Source organism: Lissotriton helveticus, chromosome 7, assembly GCF_964261635.1.
Source record: "Lissotriton helveticus chromosome 7, aLisHel1.1, whole genome shotgun sequence".
NCBI classification, from domain to species: domain Eukaryota; kingdom Metazoa; phylum Chordata; class Amphibia; order Caudata; family Salamandridae; genus Lissotriton; species Lissotriton helveticus.
In genome coordinates, this window is record NC_136068.1 from 921,715,036 (window position 1) to 921,734,083 (window position 19,048).

At 46.0% G+C, this 19,048-nt stretch overlaps 1 protein-coding gene across 1 annotated transcript in view; it reads left to right on the top strand.

The window, feature by feature from the left end:
* The window catches only part of LOC144769388 (UDP-glucose 6-dehydrogenase-like), an 80,232-nt gene that overhangs the window by 7,742 nt on the left and 53,442 nt on the right, over positions 1 to 19,048 (top strand). The window contains exons 2-5 of the mRNA XM_078653443.1: positions 10,472 to 10,701; positions 11,438 to 11,539; positions 15,928 to 16,128; positions 16,436 to 16,633. Coding sequence (XP_078509569.1) covers positions 10,543 to 10,701; positions 11,438 to 11,539; positions 15,928 to 16,128; positions 16,436 to 16,633 — 660 coding nt within the window. The 5' untranslated portion in view covers positions 10,472 to 10,542. The remainder of the gene's footprint in view (positions 1 to 10,471; positions 10,702 to 11,437; positions 11,540 to 15,927; positions 16,129 to 16,435; positions 16,634 to 19,048) is intronic.

The window sequence follows — 19,048 nt, forward strand, 5'->3', positions numbered from 1 at the left end:
TAAAAAGGGACGTCCATGTGACGCAGAAGGTATTGTATTTTTGCATATAAGTAAATGTCGTCCTGCATGTTTTCATGTGATAATTAAACCTCAAGTACCTCCGTGCAATGAGAAACAAGCAGTGGCAAAGCTGCTAAGTCTAGGTTGCGTTTTGAGTCCTAACTCAAACATTATAGAGGCTGTGCAGTTCAGAGGGGAGAAACTGTTCTCTTCACCCTGTCCTGCATCTCTGACGATCACCAGCAATGGGTGTTCGAGAATGTTGCTGTGCTTGATGATGTCAGCTTAGGTTGTGAGTTGTACTGTGACATCACTTCATGGATGGCTCCTTTAAACACTGATTCAGTAGTGAAAAATACAACAAGCATTTACAATGCAATGGTCTCGGCAATGGTATAGGTAGAGCTATTGGTATTGGTTTTTTTAATCTTTAAATAAATTGCATTGTCATTTCTGTTGTCATTAGCCTAATATTTTGCACATGTGATACCTATTGTATTAGCAGAGAGAGTGAGGTAGTGAAAGTGAAACTGATGTAGTGAGGGGGAGGGATGTTGTGAGGTAGTCAGATGTAAGTAGAGAGTGGTGTGATGTAGTGAGATAGAGAGAGAGGTAGTGAAAGAGACAGTGAAAGTGAGTTAGTGAGATAGAAAGATTGATGTAGAGAGATAGAGAGTGAGTGATGTAGTGAGTTATAGATTGAGAGAGTGAAGTTGTGATGTTGTGGGATAGAGAGTGATGTAGTGAGAGAGTGAGGTAGTGTTGTTTTTAGAGAGAGAAGTAGTGAGATAGTGAGGTAGTGATATAGATAGAGGGGAGTAGTGATGTATAGAGAGTTATGTAGTGAGAGAGAGTGATGTAGATAGATATTGAGTTAGTGACAGACAGAGAGAGTGAGGTATTGAAGGAGTCAGTGAGGGAGAGGTATTTTGTGAGGTATTGAGATAGAAACAGAGAGTGATGTTGGAAAGTAGTGAGCTATAAAGAGTGAGGTATTGAAAGAGAGAATGAAATGTATTTGAGAGAGTGATGTAGTGAGATAGAGAGAGTGAACTAGTGAGTTAGAGAGAGAGTGAAGTTGTGAGGTAGTGAGAGAGTGATGTAGTGAATTATTGAGAGTGTGTTGTGATATAGTGAGGTAGTGAGAGAGAGATACTGAGATAGAAATAGATAGAGTGAGGTAGTGATAGAGAGAGTGAGGTCGTGAGATACAGAGACATTGAAGTAGTGAGTTAGGGAGAGAGTGAAGTTGTGTGGTAGTGTGAGATTGATGTTGTGAAGTCCCCCAGAGCCTCATACATACAAAGTGTATCACCCAGACATACATACAGAGACATACATAGAGAGCTATGCACACAAATATACAGAGCTATAGACATCCACAGACATAGCGACTGACTTACACATACAGAGCTAGCCACAGACATAGTCACTTAACACACATAACGAGCCAGCCACAGCTACACATACACTGAGCTAGACACACGCACAGCTACACACGTAGAACCACACAGACATACACAGACTAACTTTAACAAACAGCATCCTCTGGACACACGAAAAACGAGATGGGCACGAGCCTGTAAGAGGTGACAAACGCGTGAGAAGATCAGAAAAAACAACATACAGCAGGGGATCACCTTAACCAAAAATAAAAAAAGATGACAATACTATTTTAAACTTAAAATACATTATAAGAAGCCTAAAAATAAGCTGCCTTACATGACTAGAGCAAAGAGCATCCGCTGTACCTAAGAAGTACGAGCTGCAATCTGTAAAAAAAACGGCAATGTACATAACGAAAGCATTGAACATACCATGTTTTCAAACGAGATGTTAGGACACTAGATAAACGGGCAGGGACAAATTACTAGAGGCACAAAAACAAGATGGCTTATTTTACTTGTGAAAACTGCATGATGGACACAAGTCTGAAACAAGTCTGTCTGGGGAGATCACTTTGTAGCCTACGTGAAACAATTTTACCACCTCACCCACCTGTACCCGAGAGGCTCAGTGGGCTGTTGTGTCCATAGCAGAGTTCCCTTCTTTATCTTCACGCATGTATGTCTTCATTACTTTAACTTGTGCTGCGCCTTTGTCTATGCGCTAGCCACGCGGGAGAGCACCGCGGATAAAAAGTGATAAATGCCTACCTTACCATGCTGGATCCTCCCTTTGCATCATCCACTATCGGGGGTATCAGCACGAGATGAGGCACCCGTCTCAACCGGAGACTGTCCCCCCAGACTGAGTTGCTCTGTCCCCACACAGAGTGCGCCCTCCCGGCACGGGTCGTCAAGAGAGGCTTTCTGCCCCGGGCTGCCCTGCCGATCGCCATTGTGCCTCAGAGTCGGAGTCCCTGTGTCCTTCCCCGTTCCGATGTCGCCTCCGTCGCTTTCAGCACAGCAAGCACCCTGGACACTGCGAGCGGGTGTATTCTTGTGCTGCTTTGGCCAGGCTGTCTGTGTGCAGACGAAACGAACACAAAATTAGCGGACACAGAAGAAATAAATAAAAATAAATAAGTTACCTGCCACGACGGACAAAGGGGTCCATGCAGGAAAACAGCAAGCAGATCCTCACGGCCAGACGATACATATAAAATGGTGGATGGAAGCTTCAAAAGTTTTTCAGCTTCGAGGGCGTGTTCTGCTGTTCAAAAGAGGCGTGGAAAAAAAGTGGAAAGAACAGCAAGGAACACGCCCCCGAATCTGAAAAAGACGGAGCCTATTTGGAGGGACGGCTCTCTCCTCCAATGGCTGGCCTCCGTTTAGGGAGCCAGCCAATAGAGGAGAGGCAAAAAGAGGGGCGGGAGAAATAGCCATCTAAGCAACATTAAACTTCGGTACTTCCGGTTCTGCCTTCAGCAGACCGGATATTACCTCGACCTAAAAAGGAGTACATCATAATGCCAGTAGATGAGGTGGGAGAGTCATGTTCCTCTGGGAGGAGCCAACGTCCATTCTATGAGTATTTTAAAGAACAGGTAGTAATATGTTCTGCAGGCAGGTATGTCTGTTTCAATGGGGTACAACTGAACGGATTGTAGTCAGCATAACCCCGAATTTTTCACGTTTTTATCAATACCCCAGGTGCCCTCCTAATAAACATATCATGTGGGTATACCTGCAGGTATTTTTATGATCACTCATGACCAGCTTTTGCTTTATATAAGAACTCCCATTACATCTTTGGTTGAGTCCGCCCGGGTAGTACCATCTTACCCGGGTGTGGATAGAAGCCTATGATGAAGCATGTCACAATAAGTGAGTGAGGCGTCTAATCCAATATCTTTGGATACCTCATCACCCTAAGGTCTTACAAGGGACAACATTACATTACCTAGGGACCTGGCAAATCGTCTTGCTTGCTTTTAGGGAATGCATGAGACCTGGTAGGGAACTCATGCGACAGCAGTTGCTCTAATGTGATAAAAAATGTCTCAAGCCAGACCTAAACAGACAGGAAGGACAGGTTTCAACTGACAAAGGACATTGTTTGACCCTTAGATTTTCTGGAGCTGAAAAGTAATGTCTTTCATGGCAGCGTGTCTTCCTCACACATGTCAATGAGCAACATGGCCTTCAGTCTGTGTACTCTTCATACTGATATTAACGTGCTCCATGCTGTCTGTCCCATGTACTGGATGCACACAAAACCCTCACAGGCCGTGCATCCAGAGCTGGGAAAGAAAGCCTGTCTGCAGGAACCTACAAAGTGAGGAGGCGGCTAACGGTGGAGTCATGAAGAGCGTCTTCGCTGACAGCCTGTTCTCTGTAAATACATGTGAATCATTTCCACTAACTTAGGCCCCATGCATATGTCCACCAACGAAAATGTAGATGTTAAATTTGTTCTAGCTTACTTAATTGGCAACTGGTTAGATTTTAAGGTATCTGAAGCCACCTGCTACAGGGATGAATGTGCATCCAGCACATCTCGGGGTTTAATACTGTCAATATAGCGCATGCGGGTAATGCACATGCTGGAGATTTGCATCTGTGTAAAAAGTGGACACAGGTTTGAATTACCATAAAACAGTTGAGAGGGTCAATGTGCCCTCAACTCTGTGTAACAAATGGGTCACCGGTTTGTATTCAGTGAAACACAGCCTAGAGCCGTAATGCATTTGTTGTAGGTGTTCTTGTGTAACCTGTAGCTCACAAGTTAGAACCCTCGGTAAAATAGCTGAGTGAGTTATACGCACAGGAGACGTGCATGTGGCGCACAATCCATATGTGTGGATCCTTGAAAGTTTTATCTCAGTCTTTCGTTGTTTGTTAAACGTCCTGTTGGGTAGAAATGCACACTTATTAAGTTCGAAAACACAATTCAGTGTGTATTGTTTGCTGTGTGCATAGTTATTTGTTGTTTAGTAACACATACACACTTCGGCATGCATGATATTCTTAGAGAACACCAATATCCGGCCCAACATATCTTACATAGACACCAACATAGGAGCACAGATTATGCTCTTAGGAAACAAATAAAATGTAATCTTTAAAACCATCTTCATGCTTGTTCATTACATTTCTTACTTATAACAGCTGCTAAGAAGCACAGCTTTACAACACCCAAAAGAAGTTTCTCACTGTTTTCAGTCGACCCCCTCGAAAAACAGGGACATGGGAAACCTGCCGGGACAGCTGCTTGAAAACCGGGACTGTCCCGGCAGCTGCAGGACGCCTGGTTATCCCACATTTAATGGGACAGTAGAGATTATATTGTATTGTAATTGCATTTATATAGCGCTTACTAGCCCTGACGAGGCGTCGAAGCGCTTTTTCGGCTAGTAGCACGCTCCTGAGCCTCTGGGGCATGTGGCAGTCCCCTGTATTGTCTGCCACGTGCCTCTCGCCCCTCACAATAAACGTTCATAAGCTCCGAGCTCCCAGAGTGCCCCGGGCTCCCGGGAGAGCGCAGTAGGCCAGGACAGAGCGCGCTCTCTTGGCTGAGAGGAGCCGAGTCCGCTCGCTCGCGCCGTGGGAGAGAGCCGGCCCTCCCTGCTCTGCCACACTGAAGGGGCTGTTGACGTCTTTTCCTACTCACAGACCTGCCTTGTTGTCGGGGGCATGTATGAGGCTTTCACAGACGTGCGTTCCAACTCCCCACAAGGGCCATTTCAGGTTAAGAGCAAATCGGATCGTTTATTTAAGGTGTCTGGGCTACTCCTCCCCACAATTCTAGAATTGAGGTTTAGTGAAAGAGAAAAGAACTGAAAAATCATCTTTCATCCACTGTGCAGAGTATATACAGTTTAATTTAATTTCTGGCGTGCTTGGTTATAGCTTCGATGAAGTTTCAGCGGCGTAAGGAACCAAGGCGGGGGGGGCTGCAAAGTACATGGTACAGTTTAATTTAATTTCTGGCGTGCTTGGTTATAGCTTCGATGAAGTTTCAGCGGCGTAAGGAACCAAGGCGGGGGGGGCTGCAAAGTACATGGAGGACCACCACAAACCACTTTGCTCGGTGTACTGTGCTGCGGGGGGGCCTGGACTCGAGCTGCCCCGTCCTAATGTTACACCACTGTCAAGTTTAGGTGACTGACCGTGACCTTTCCATTTGTTCGCTTCAACACTGTACTTTAATAAATACATTCCATCAAATATTACAAATGCTTGTTTGCGCTGCTCAAGTCCGCAGCATAAGCAACAATATTTTTTTCTAAATGTAAATTGGAGTTTTGTAGCTCAGGCTTTCTCTTGCTTTGGTTTTCCTTTGGTTTTGTGTTTTTTTTTTGTTGCTGACACCCATCTGTTAATTCTTAACATTATTCTGCGTCTGATACAGTTTGATGACTGCACTCCGGGCTGGGTGGCGCCTGGACTTTGGGTTGCCGACCCAGTTAAATCCCTTATCAACAGTGTAGCGTGCCCTAAAGACAGGCAGAGGGACACCCACGCAGGCTACTGAAGCAGCCTGACTTCCAACAGCATGGCGGCCTTGGCAACCCACTCTTATAATACAATCACTTCTGGAGAATCCGAGAAATGCCTCAATAACACTGCAACAGCTACGACTCGAGGTGTCTATACAGGCGATCCCTCACATAAAACACAGCGGAGACCAATTAACTAGTGAAGGACGCAGCCCAACAAACTAAAGTGCATTTTACTGAGCTGTCGCTGTGCGACAACCAAAGCACCATGCATTGGAGGCAGGTATACTGGGCACACGACTGGCACTCCTTTCTCAGTGGATAGATGGCTTGCACGCTTATCTCATCAACTCACGGACATGATCATTCCAAAGGGGCACAGCACCTTACAGAAAGAAACAGGAACCCGACAGGAGGTGGAGTGTCCATAATTCTCAAAGAACACTTTGGATGCACTCCAGTTGTAATCTCTACACACCAGTCTCTAAAGAGTGTGAAATGTTATTAACTGGATCCAGTCATCCCTCACCTAGCCAACTCTGCATTGACTCCTTACTTCCATATTATTAGCACAATAGAAACCTCTGTTCACCAAAGCACTGTTTGCAACTTTCCAAAGAAACGAATAACAATCAGATACTCAGAAACCTCAACCAATCAAGCAGGATTTATACAGTGAGGCTAATTACCCATGAGGGTATACCGGCGCTGAGGGTTTTGGTGCTTTAGGTGGGGTCAGTTGAACAGCCAGGTCTTGCGTGCCTTCTGAAACCCTAGGATAGAGGTGGAAGTCCGGAGGTGTCCGGGCAGGTCGTTCCAGGATTTAGGTGCGACGTAGGAGAAGGAGCATCTTCCACTGCTGTTTCGACGAATGTGAGGGGTGTGCGCAAGGTGTGAGGGAGGCGGAGCGCAGGTGTCTGGAGGGCTGGTGGGAGTTCAGACGGGGTTGATGTAGGCTGGTCCTTGCTTGTGCAGGGCCTTGTAGGTGCAGATTAGCATCTTGAAATGGCATCTCTTCTGTACGACTTGCCCTGACTGCAACAAAAATGATCTTCTCCATTATTGGTCTCTATTTTGTAGCACAAATATTGGATACACAGGCTGTGCTTAGGTTGAGCTGGTGGTTTCCGGTGCTCGACACCGACACAAAAATGTCTACTCCGACACTTATGACAGTTTACCACATGATAGAGCTGTTTGTCTTATTTAGAGATGAGCACAGCAGTTGCTTAATAATTCAATATTACATAAAAAATGCCTAATATCTGCCACCCAAGCCATTCTTATAGCTCTGGAGGCCTTAAATAGCCTGAATGGTCACACCCTGTATGAGTGTGAGGGTTAGTAGTTGTGTTGGTACTGTCAGCAGCGCTGGAAGGAGCAATGGGTGGTGCAGGCTACAGTGGCCTTCTGAGGAGGGCCCTGGAACTTTTTTTGTTTTTACAAATTAAGCACCGTAAACTGCTTAATCTGTGTCAGCGGTCTCCTAAACAATTACCAAATATATATTTTCTCTGGGCACAGTACAGAAAAAGCCACAATCAACATCACTGACCATTTCTTAAATTTTTTTGACAAATATGAAACAAACATATTTTCTTGGCTTATCGTCAATTTTCGATACTGTTAACCTGGACACTGCTTGTTGGGATTGGTTATGCATTCCAGGGCAAACGGGCTATTGGGCCCAAGGTGTGATTATTGGTCCATTAACCTCTGATGTCCCGGGGACAGCCTACTTGGAAATCCAAATACTGAGTGCCAAGTAAACCCTTTAACATTTGACCGTCAGGGTCGTGAGTTAAGCATTATCAGGCTTACTCAGGAGATGGAAGAGGGTTAGAGACTCATAACACAGTAACTCATGGAATAACAAAGCGGTACAAAAGGGGGTGGTGATGGACGGAGCATCTGAACCAATCAAACACTCACACCCAGTCAACAGATCTGGGTTTAATCTATCACCGTTTTGTAGCCCACTCTGCCAACCCAGTTCAGACGTGGCCATATGCAAATCAGTCTGACCCTGTGCCTCATGGAAACAGTCCAGCCCGAACTGCCAAGCCATGCCTTCCCTGGACCGGAAACAAGCTTCCTAGGACCGGTTTCTGGCATTTCAGCCGTCTTCAGCCAGGCTTGCTTGAATCCAGTGGCAAAGTGAGCAAGGGACTCACGTCTGAGCATACCCTGCCAACTTATGGCAAACAAAGCGGTACAAAAGGGGGTGGTGATGGAGGGAGCATCTGAACCAATCAAATACTCACACCCAGTCAACAGATCTGGGTTTAATCCATCACCATTCTTTAGCCCACTCTGCCACACCAGTTCAGACATGGCCATATGCAAATCAGTCTGACCATGTGCAACATGGGAACAGTCCAGCCCGAACTGCCAAGCCATGCCTTCCCTGGACCGGAAACAAGCTTCCTAGGACCGGTTTCTGGCATTTCAGCCGTCTTCAGCCAGGCTTGCTTGAATCCAGTGGCAAAGTGAGCAAGGGACTCACGTCTGAGCATACCCTGCCAACTTATGGCAAACAAAGCGGTACAAAAGGGGGTGGTGATGGAGGGAGCATCTGAACCAATCAAATACTCACACCCAGTCAACAGATCTGGGTTTAATCCATCACCATTCATTAGCCCACTCTGCCACACCAGTTCAGACATGGCCATATGCAAATCAGTCTGACCATGTGCAACATGGGAACAGTCCAGCCCGAACTGCCAAGCCATGCCTTCCCTGGACCGGAAACAAGCTTCCTAGGACTGGTTTCTGGCATTTCAGCCGTCTTCAGCCAGGCTTGCTTGAATCCAGTGGCAAAGTGAGCAAGGGACTCACGTCTGAGCATACCCTGCCAACTTATGGCAAACAAAGCGGTACAAAAGGGGGTGGTGATGGAGGGAGCATCTGAACCAATCAAATACTCACACCCAGTCAACAGATCTGGGTTTAATCCATCACCGTTCTTTAGCCCACTCTGCCACACCAGTTCAGACATGGCCATATGCAAATCAGTCTGACCATGTGCCACATGGGAACAGTCCAGCCCGAACTGTCAAACAATGCCTTCCCTGGACCGGAAACAAGCTTCCTAGTACCGGTTTCTGGCATTTCAGCCGTCTTCAGACAGGCATGGTAACACCCCAGTGGAGGAGGTATGGTAACACCCCAGTGGAGGAGGAATGGTAACACGCCGTGGGGGAGGTTTGGTAACACCCCGTGGAGGAGGTATGGTAACACCCCGTGGAGGAGGTATGGTAACATTCCCATGGAGGAGGTATGGTAACTCCCGGTGGAGGAGGTATGGTAACACCCCAGTGAAGGAGGTATGGTAACACCCCAGTGAAGGAGGTATGGTAACACCCCAGTGGAGGAGGTATGATAACATCCCATGGATGAGGTATGGTAACACCACCGTGGTGGAGGTATGGTAACACCAACATGGGGGAGGTATGGTAACACCACCATGGGGGAGGTATGGTAACACCTCGTGGAGGAGGTATGGTAACACCCCAGGGGAGGAGGAATGGTAACACCCCCGTGGAGGAGGTATGGTAACACCCCGTGGAGGAGGTATGGTAACACCCCAGTGAAAGAGGTATGGTAACACCCCAGTGGAGGAGGTATGGTAACACCCCAGTGGAGGAGGTATGGTACCACCCCAGTGGAGGAGGTATGGTAACACCCCAGTGGAGGAGGTATGGTAACACCCCAGTGGAGGAGGTATGGTACCACCCCAGTGGAGGAGGTATGGTAACACCCCCATGGAGGAGGTATGGTAACACCCCCGTGGAGGAGGTATGGTAACACCCCAGTGGAGGAGGTATGGTAACACCCCAGTGAAGGAGGTATGGTAACACCACTGTGGAGGAGGTATGGTAACACCCCATGGAGGAGGTATGGTAACACCCCAGCGGAGGAGATATGGTAACACCCCAGTGAAGGAGGTATGGTAACACCCCAGTGAAGGAGGTATGGTAACACCACCGTGGAGGAGGGATGGTAACACCCCATGGAGGAGGTATGGTAACACCACCGTGGAGGCGGTATGGTAACGCCCCGTGGAGGAGGTATAGTCACACCCCAGGGGGGGAGGAATGGTAACACCCCCGTGGGGGAGGTATGGAAACACCTCAGTGGAAGAGGTATGGTAACACCCCGGTGGAGGAGGTATGGTAACACCCCCGCGGAGGAGGTATGGTAACACCGCCATGGAGGAGGTATGGTAACACCTCGTGGAGGAGGTATGGTAACACCCCCGCGGAAGAGGTATGGTAACACCGCCATGGAGGAGGTATGGTAACACCCCAACGTTGAACTTTCCCTATAGTAGCAGTGCTGAGTATGGTTACTGGGCCACATTCTGTTTCTGCGTGTGCTGCCCCTATTCCTTCCTTAAAACTCAATCTCGAGTTTCCCTGCTCAGATCTTTGAGGCATTGGAAGGTGTTGTACCTCAGGGATGGGCTTGTTTTTAACTCACTCCTTTGTGGCAAATAAATCCGCCATCTGAATGAGAAGGCTGTGGAGAAACGTGTTTTAAGACGCCGAGAAGACGATGACAATGATACTCTGTATTTCCATACAGGCTAAGCAGCTGAAGGCATTGTGTTGTGTTGTCACATTGCCTAGCTTGGACCTCCCATTACCATTCTGAACATGGCTGTGAATCGCATCTGCTGCATTGGTGCTGGGTATGTTGGTGGTCCCACTTGCACTGTCATTGCCCAGATGTGCCCAGAAGTCACTGTCACCGTGGTAGACATCAATGAAGATCGCATCAAGGCATGGAATTCCCCCCAGCTGCCCATCTTTGAGGTAATTCCTTTTCATTGAGTTGTAAGTTAGTAGAGAAGACTACTGAACTATTTGCACAAAGGGAAGCCTCCTCTTTAAGAAAGGAACTATAATGCATGCGAGGTAAAAATGTATCTCTATCTATCTGTCTATCTATCTATCTATCTATCTATCTATCTATCTATCTTGTTGAATCCGTTTTCTATAGAATCTGTCTAATCTTTCTGGCTTTATTTGATGTACATATATCATCTTTAAAACCTATCTGATCAATGTAAACCTTTCTTTTCCAAGTTGGCAATTTTCTGTGATCTTCAAATTTCACGTTGAAGGAGACTTGTTGTACCAACCCTAGAGCTGTTGACTGCCTGGATCAGTGTGATATTCACTCACTGAATATAGGCACAGCATGGCTTTGCAAGTCCTCTAGGTGCATGAAAAGATGCGTCCGAAATCAGGATCTGGTTTGTCTTATGTTAGTGCAGGTTCTCATTTTGGGCATTAATTAGAATTGAATGCATCAGCTGTAAGATAGGATTATTTAAATCATATGTAGTCTCCGTAAACCTTTAATATTGCAATAATAGTGTTAACCTGATCATGCTAATTAATTCTTTAAGAACATTGTGATTCAAAAGACCATCTTCTGGTGCTTTTGCGTAATTCGTGACTGTCGCATGTGTCAAGAGTCATGCACACGCTATGCCGGGAATTTTGCATTTCTCCGCTCATACCTCTTACTTCTTTTTTTCATCAGCCTGGTTTGCAGGAGGTGGTGGAGTCTTGCCGGGGTGTGAACCTCTTCTTCTCAACAGACATCAAAGAAGCTATTCGTGGGGCAGATATTATCTTCATCTCGGTAAGCTGGCACGCCTCTCTCCCAGGCACAAGACCCCTGCGACAATCTCAAGCTGTCTCATGTTATGCATGATTACCTACTAAAGGTCTGAAGTTTCCATTCCTCTGCTTGTCAACGTGGATTTAATATGGAAAAACGAGACATTACAAAATGCAAAGTAACAAAAACATGCCTGGCTAATGTATACCATATCTGGATCCCTGGTGCAGATTTTTTGGGTCATCGGTGAACACAGCCCGTGCGTGTGTGCAGTGACTTACGCCTGTCTCACGGATTGCAGTCTTCTTGGACCGGGAGGGGTGCCCAAAACGCTACCCACGTGGAGGTGAAAGGCTGAACTTGTCAGGAGTTTAGTAGCACAAGTGCAGTGGAGGCAGAGTGCTGTGTACTGAGCAGTAGGAATGAACAGGCATTTTCACCTGTGTCACTGGAGTGAGGCCTGCAGGCCCACTAATGTAAAGTTCTGCTGCTGTGTGCTTATCTCACCCTTGACCTACATCAAGTTAGTGTTTGGCTCTGTGCAGTGCACATGTCGTTTCAAGCTTGTGCTGGGTGTCTGTGAGTGGTACATTACATGGAAGACTTTGGGTTCCATTTTGGAAGACCCAGGGCTACCTGGAGGCACATGAGGAGGAAGATTTCCCCAGGCAGATTTGTGTATTGCTGCTTTCCTGAGAGCTGAGTGGGACACACACTGGAGGAAGGAAGAGCCAGCCTTTTCAATACACTTCAATGGGTGCTCTCTGATTTTGAGACCGGTCAATAGAAAGAATCATAAAGAGTAGGGCTAGGGCCCTTTAATAACCCTTTGATGCACATATCCCTGTGGTTGACATCCAGGTGTGAACTTCTAGTCACTCCCATGGCCTGTGTTGTGTGGCTATTAGATTTTTAGTTTTTCTTGCTTTGGCAGAATGCTTTCTCTAGGCAGGGCAGGGTAGAGAACTAGGCATTTCAAAAGGAAGCAAACCAACAAAACAAAACAAAGTTACATTTTTTTTGTCTGGAAATGGACTATTAGAAGGGGAGCTTGAGGCTCCCAAAATTGTCAACTGCCAAGCAGCCAGTAAGGCTGTATGTTGAGGAGGAGAAGCTCTGCAAGACTTCTACCTGTGACCAGCACTAGTGAGTTTGTTCTGCCTGTATCCCCGCCGGGTCAGGGGCTATCACTCCTGGAAATTGAAGACCACCTGCTCTGGAGCACCAATGCCTGTCTGCTTGCCAAGACCAGTGTGCCCCGTTGAAGAGGAGAGAGCTTGGTGGAAGCGAGTTCCTGTGGGGGATCCTGGCAAATGGATCCCCGTTGCGAGGTGTGAGGTGGCAGCTGCTGCACCAAACGAAGCTAGCCATTGCGGCACCGATCGGACCATGCCCTGTATGCAGGTAAAAACAGCAAACTTGCATGCCAGATGGGGCTGCCATGAAGAGGGCATGTTGGTCCTTCCAATCAGGCCATAGTACGTGTCTGGGGTAAGTTGACAACCCCAGATGCCAGAGAGGGGACCGATGCGAAGAGCTGGGGTTATTACCTGGGTTCGCTAATGTTGAGAGAGAAGGCAGCCGTGGTGATCTGCTAGTGCTGAAGCCCGACCCCCCACTTCGGAGAGAGATCAGCATACTTATTGCGTCATTGGAGGGAATGCTGCAAATGTCTGGCTGCTGCTCCTGCAAAGCCAACAACACTACTCAATGCCGGCAGCGGCTGCAGACGTCCCCGGTTTCTGAGCGTGGAACACTTCAGGATCTCCAGTATAGCAACCCTGGCGGGAGTGGGTGATCATAGGGCTAAAGGGTCAAGGGGACTTACTGTGCCTCATAGCACTGATGAAGCTGGAACATTTTTGACTTTAGAAGAGTCAGAGTGGGACTACTAAGACTTGCACTGAGACCTAACCTAAATTTTGTCAATAGGGAATGGGGAGTAACCACTACTGATAGAGAGGGAAGTAGGACCTGCCTATCCAACACTAGAGTACTGACCTCAGGAGTACTTTGTATATTATTTGTGTATGCATATTTTACTTTGTGTTTGTATATAAGTACTCCTTTTTTTTTAATAAAACCAAGTATTTAACTGGATAATCATTTGTTGCTGCTATTCAACATATTTTGAGTTTTGAGCCTACGTTCAGCCATTGCATTTGCCTCCCCCCAAGAAGCCCTGGACTGCTCAATCTATACTACTACTGAGAGTGAGGTACTGAAAGGGTACTTCGCCCAAGTGTACTGGACCCAAAATAGGCCAGGCACTGGTACATCAGAAGTAAAAGGCCTCAATGACCACAGTTGGGCCCAGTAGCTCCTGCTTGACCATTGGCACTCTGAAAGACTTCTGACATTTGCATAAAAGGTGTGCTTCTTTTATTCTGATTATGCCTACCATGTTTCAAAAGTGGATCCAGGAGTGCAGTGTTGAATGTATTCTCTGTAAAATTTCTGGAAAGGCCCATTTGATAAAAAAACAGCCCTACAAAATATTAGTGAATGTTATACATTATGTAAGTATCTGTAAGGCTAGAAAGACCTCACTTGGTAAATAGAACTGTGCCACTCTGTTTGACGTTTTCTGAACTGCGTTCTGCTTTTCCACCAGTGGACTCCATATTCTGTGTGTCCACGGTCAGTGTTCCATGATTTCTGTGGAGATCCTAGCATAGCTCTATGCTCTTCTGGAATGGGGTATACTCATATGTACCCCAACCATATTCAAAGGTGATCACTGCCTCAAAATACGGCTAAGGGGTGATTAAAGGTTGGTAGCAGCTGAATTCTAGGCCATGGACTGCCCATTTAATCAGAACCTCTGGGTTGAAGCTGCCCGCTGGCTTGTCGATCAGTGCTTTCTGTTAACATCTGTTCAGCTCTCCATTGCTACAGTCCTTACTTCTTCCCAGACAAGTGGTGGTGTGTGGGGTGGTGATGCACGTTTTCCATGCATGCTTGAATAGGTACATTTAGGGATGAGCAGTGTTTTCAGATGACACAAGGCATACATTATGATATGGTGGGCCTCTGCCAGTTGTCTTTTTGTCCTCCTCGAGGATCTGACAACCTCCATGCTGGTGTCCCTGTCCTGTTTCTTCAGAGTCCCGGAGGAGTCCCTGTAGGTTGAGTGCTCACTGCTCTTCCATGCATCTTCTGCTTAGACCCTCTTCTAGTGTTTTTAGATACCTGGTCTTTACCCAATCCACTATCATTGTGCAACCAGACAGCATTGGCAAACAGAATCCCCCAGACTGAGTGACTATATTCATCGTCCCAGTTCCTATAAGAGTGGGATACATTTCCACGAAGGCACGATTTTGGTCTCCATTGATTTACCTTCAGCGTCATCAAAATTGAATACATTCTGCTTCTTGTAGAAATATCTTGTACTTTATTTGAATTTCAAGAAGACTGTGTATTTGCTCTGAGAGACATTTTACTCACACGTTGGGCTGCTGTCCTCAAGATCAGAAATCGGCATAGTACTAGAGAAGACTATCGCCGTGGTCCAGAGAAAAGAGAGCCGCATTGCCTGTGCCTTGAAATGAGCAGTTCCCCTGATCATTAAGATTAGAGCACGGCCCAGCTAACTCAAGCCACTTATAGGATGCCTTCAGAAAGCAAGCCTCACAAAAAGCAATTAAAACCTTGCAGCCAACTAGCTAACACTACCCAAGAAGCAACTGAGCGATGACCGGTTGAAGGCCTTCACATACACAAGCTAGGACTGTAATAGTTGTGCACATGTATCATCCCTGACACACCCTCTTATTATACCTGACCTCAGAAGAGCGCATTTCTCAGCCATTTCCAGTAGTGGACACACAGTGTTTTGAACTCTTTATCTTAGTCTTTAGGACTAAATCCTCTTGTCTATGGCCTGTCACCCTCTTTCTAGAACCTCTTGAACTGGCACTTACCATTCCAGAGATGTTGCACTTTAAAGTAACAGTGAACCTCTTCACCTAAACACAGTTCTCAGCCATTATTGGTCAAGCCTGTTGGGTGCTCTAGGTCACTTGTGTGGCCTCACAAGCTCAAAATCTTGGCTTAAGCAGCCAGTATCGAGGCAATGGCTTCTGAAGTTTGGGACCTCCATGGACATCTAGTTCCATCTCACCATGTAGTACACGTCCATTGATTGAAGACCATGTATTCAGTAAAGAGCACGCACTGCAGGTACCAAGGTTAGAAAGTGCCGAGTACCAACCACAGAGCACTCATTGTCGTGGTTTAACTAGGAATGCTCCAGGTTCTTTGAACATTTGCTGCAGCCCAGCTGAAGCTGTGATATTTCCAGGCTGCGCTTGCAGTACGCTAAGAAGAGGTGGTAAAGCTGTGAGTACAATACAAAACCCCAAAATATTTTCCACCATTATTCTGACTGTCTTCTTCTCCACCAGGTGAACACTCCCACAAAGACCTTTGGCATCGGCAAGGGCAGGGCAGCGGACCTGAAATATATCGAGGCCTGTGCCCGTCAGATAGCAGAAGTATCAGTGGGCCACAAGATTGTTGTTGAGAAGAGCACGGTGCCAGTGCGAGCAGCCGAGAGCATCCGCAGGATCCTCACCGCCAACACCAAGTCTAACCTCACCTTCCAGGTAAAGGATAGATCTCAAAGTTCAAGAGTCCACAGGAGTGACCATTCAGGACGGAGGTCCTGATGTTGATGTTTTGGCAATCAAAAGACTAATTCCATGTATAATAATGTATGAAGCATGTATGTACGATGGCATGGCGACTGTGCTTTGCTTCAGACTGTGGGAGAGCTTTGAGGTGCCTGGATAAAACTGCTTAGAATGCAATTAGCTGATCCAAGAAATCCCAGGACTTGTTTTAAACCGTTTTTTGTGCTGTCTGTTTTGCAAAATTTCTCCATTGCTGAATGCTCACTTCTCTTCCCTCCAGGTTCTATCTAACCCAGAGTTTTTAGCAGAAGGAACAGCCATTCAAGACCTGAAAAATCCAGACCGAGTTCTGATTGGAGGGGACGATTCCCCTGCGGGGCAGATGGCAATTCAGGCTCTGAGCAGCATCTACGAGCATTGGGTCCCCAAGAGCAGAATCCTGACCACCAACACGTGGTCTTCGGAACTCTCAAAGCTGGTACGCGTGTTCTTCCTATATCATCAGACTATAATGTACATGAGTCTTGATGCCGAACCCATAGTCACATTTTAGTTTAGGACTCATTTCCCCATAATATATCTGGCACCATTAATTTGAGGTGAGGGGATAGAATTCCAGGAAGACTGTGCTTATATGTGACCTCGAGCCTGGTGCTGCCTTTTGACTTTTATTTGGCAAACATTACTTCACCAGTTCAGCCTAATCTTATCTCATTCTTGAGGACTAATGTCAGAGGCAAGGCTGATTGGGGGCTTGTATGTCATCTTAAAAGGGATTTATCATTGGTCACATCATGCAGAAACTCCAGAACTTCGCAAAATGGTGGCAAGAACTCCATGACAAGGGCGTTAATCATATATAATTTTTTTTTAATTCAAAAGCCTTAATTGACTTTCGAAAAGGAGCAATAATATAGAGAAGGGCTTATCTCCAAAGAGCAGCATAGCTACTGAAAGGGAACATTTTTTTGTAGCAAGGATATCTTAAACTTGGAACAGTATGGTGTGTGGTTCCAATAGAGACCATTTTACATAAACCAGGATATGACTGGGATGGGAAGTGGGAGCATGTCATCAGAAAAGAATTAAATTGCAAACTGTGCAGTTGGTACATATTTAGTTTTCACTTATATCCACAATTGTAACTTACATTAAGTATATTTACAGTGTAATGCATGTATGACTACAGAAGCCAGGTCTTTCGATTTTAAACTCTTCAGCTTAACCACTAAACCCCATCTTCCCTCTTGGACCCAAAATAATGATCATGAGAGGGACGATTGGGGTCAACCATGTGTGTTTATGAAAAATGTTGCCTTGATTTCTCAGGTAGAAGTAACACAAGGGAATTCTGGACACAAAGTCCCTGATAGGTCAGGAAGTGTGTGCTGTTGAAATATTACTTTTCAGGAGAAAACGAAGAACACTGGGAAAAATAATTCCATCGGAGGCTGGTGGATCATACTGCTCCCACAAGCAGATCCTAAAGTCAGACAGTCTTTGGGGAAACAATCATTGTCTGTTTGTGCCCAGGTCCTTCCAAAAGATCCACTGATTGTATTGACAAAAACAGAAACCACAATGGCTGGCTTGGCTTACAATATCATACGTGCAACACAAATCATGTGCTTTGACCGAAAGGGAAGACGCTTTGAGCCACTATGCTTATGTGTGCAAACCCGGTTAACTGGGAGTTGCTTGTCAAGGACCTGAGCTGGCCATAACTAACAGAAGGCATCTTAAACTGTCTGGCACAAAGCCTTTCTGTGAATCCAGACAGAAGCCCGGTGACTGGACCAGCTCAGCAGCACTAGGGATATACCTTGGAGTTCTTTCAGATTGTATAGGCTGAACCAGAACGTTAACAATCAGCGTCTCTATCTAGCACACAAACAGGGCTTTCTACAGTGCTTTGTTTATGCTCATTTTATGCTCACAATGCATCCACTGCTCAAAGGACAGAGAAGCAGTCTTGCGTATAAGATGAATTCCCTCTGCAAAATGTGATGTATAGTTCAGTTTTTAAAATGCATTTGTTGTTCTTCCATGAAAGGCAAATATTTAGTGGATTAGTACAATCACGAGTATCAACTCAGCTACGGTACATGTAATCTCCTATCATAATATAAAATACATAGAACACCAGGGTCAGACATATTAATAACAATTCATTTTATGTTGTGTTCCATTTACAGTTAATCCTAATATAGTAAACACTGGTGTTCAGTCACTAAGACAGACGCATCTCACTATTTTAAAGTATTTATTGAATTTAAGTGAGTAGATGTGTTCTTCATTAATTTGCCCTGATTTGTTGGTTTGCTTGGCTCAGTCCATCTCCAGGCTCTAATGTCTGGCGGGAAGCGAAACACCTGAACATATTCCTCAGGCGATGCGGGAACCTTTCATTTGGTGAAAAGAGTCATCTCGGAATTCCCTGGAGATTCTGCAAGACTGAAATTAATTAGCTACTTCCATACTGTGGATTTTGACTTGGGCCATGAACTAGCATTTTTAAATCCCTTCTTTGGAGGTATTAGAGTGCATACTTGGTGATCCTATCAACGGGCTCTATCCTGCGCTGGAGGAGCTTTCTTTCCCTGTACAGTGAACATTGACACACAGCGGGAGCACTGCTTTTTAGAATAATTTCCTTTTGGAAGACTTTGGGGTGGAGGCTGGTCCAATGCTGTGGGCTCTATCCTTTCCTGGAACAGCCTCGTTCCCAAATAATTCAGTTGCAGCTAGGCTGTCCCTAACTAGTCCAGAGGGAGACCTCCCTTGATGTGCCTCCATTAACACACACACTAGGGTTGAAACGTCGACGGCAATCTTATTGGTCCATATTCTTGGTCCACCATTTCGAACTAGTCTACATAAGAAGGACAGACAT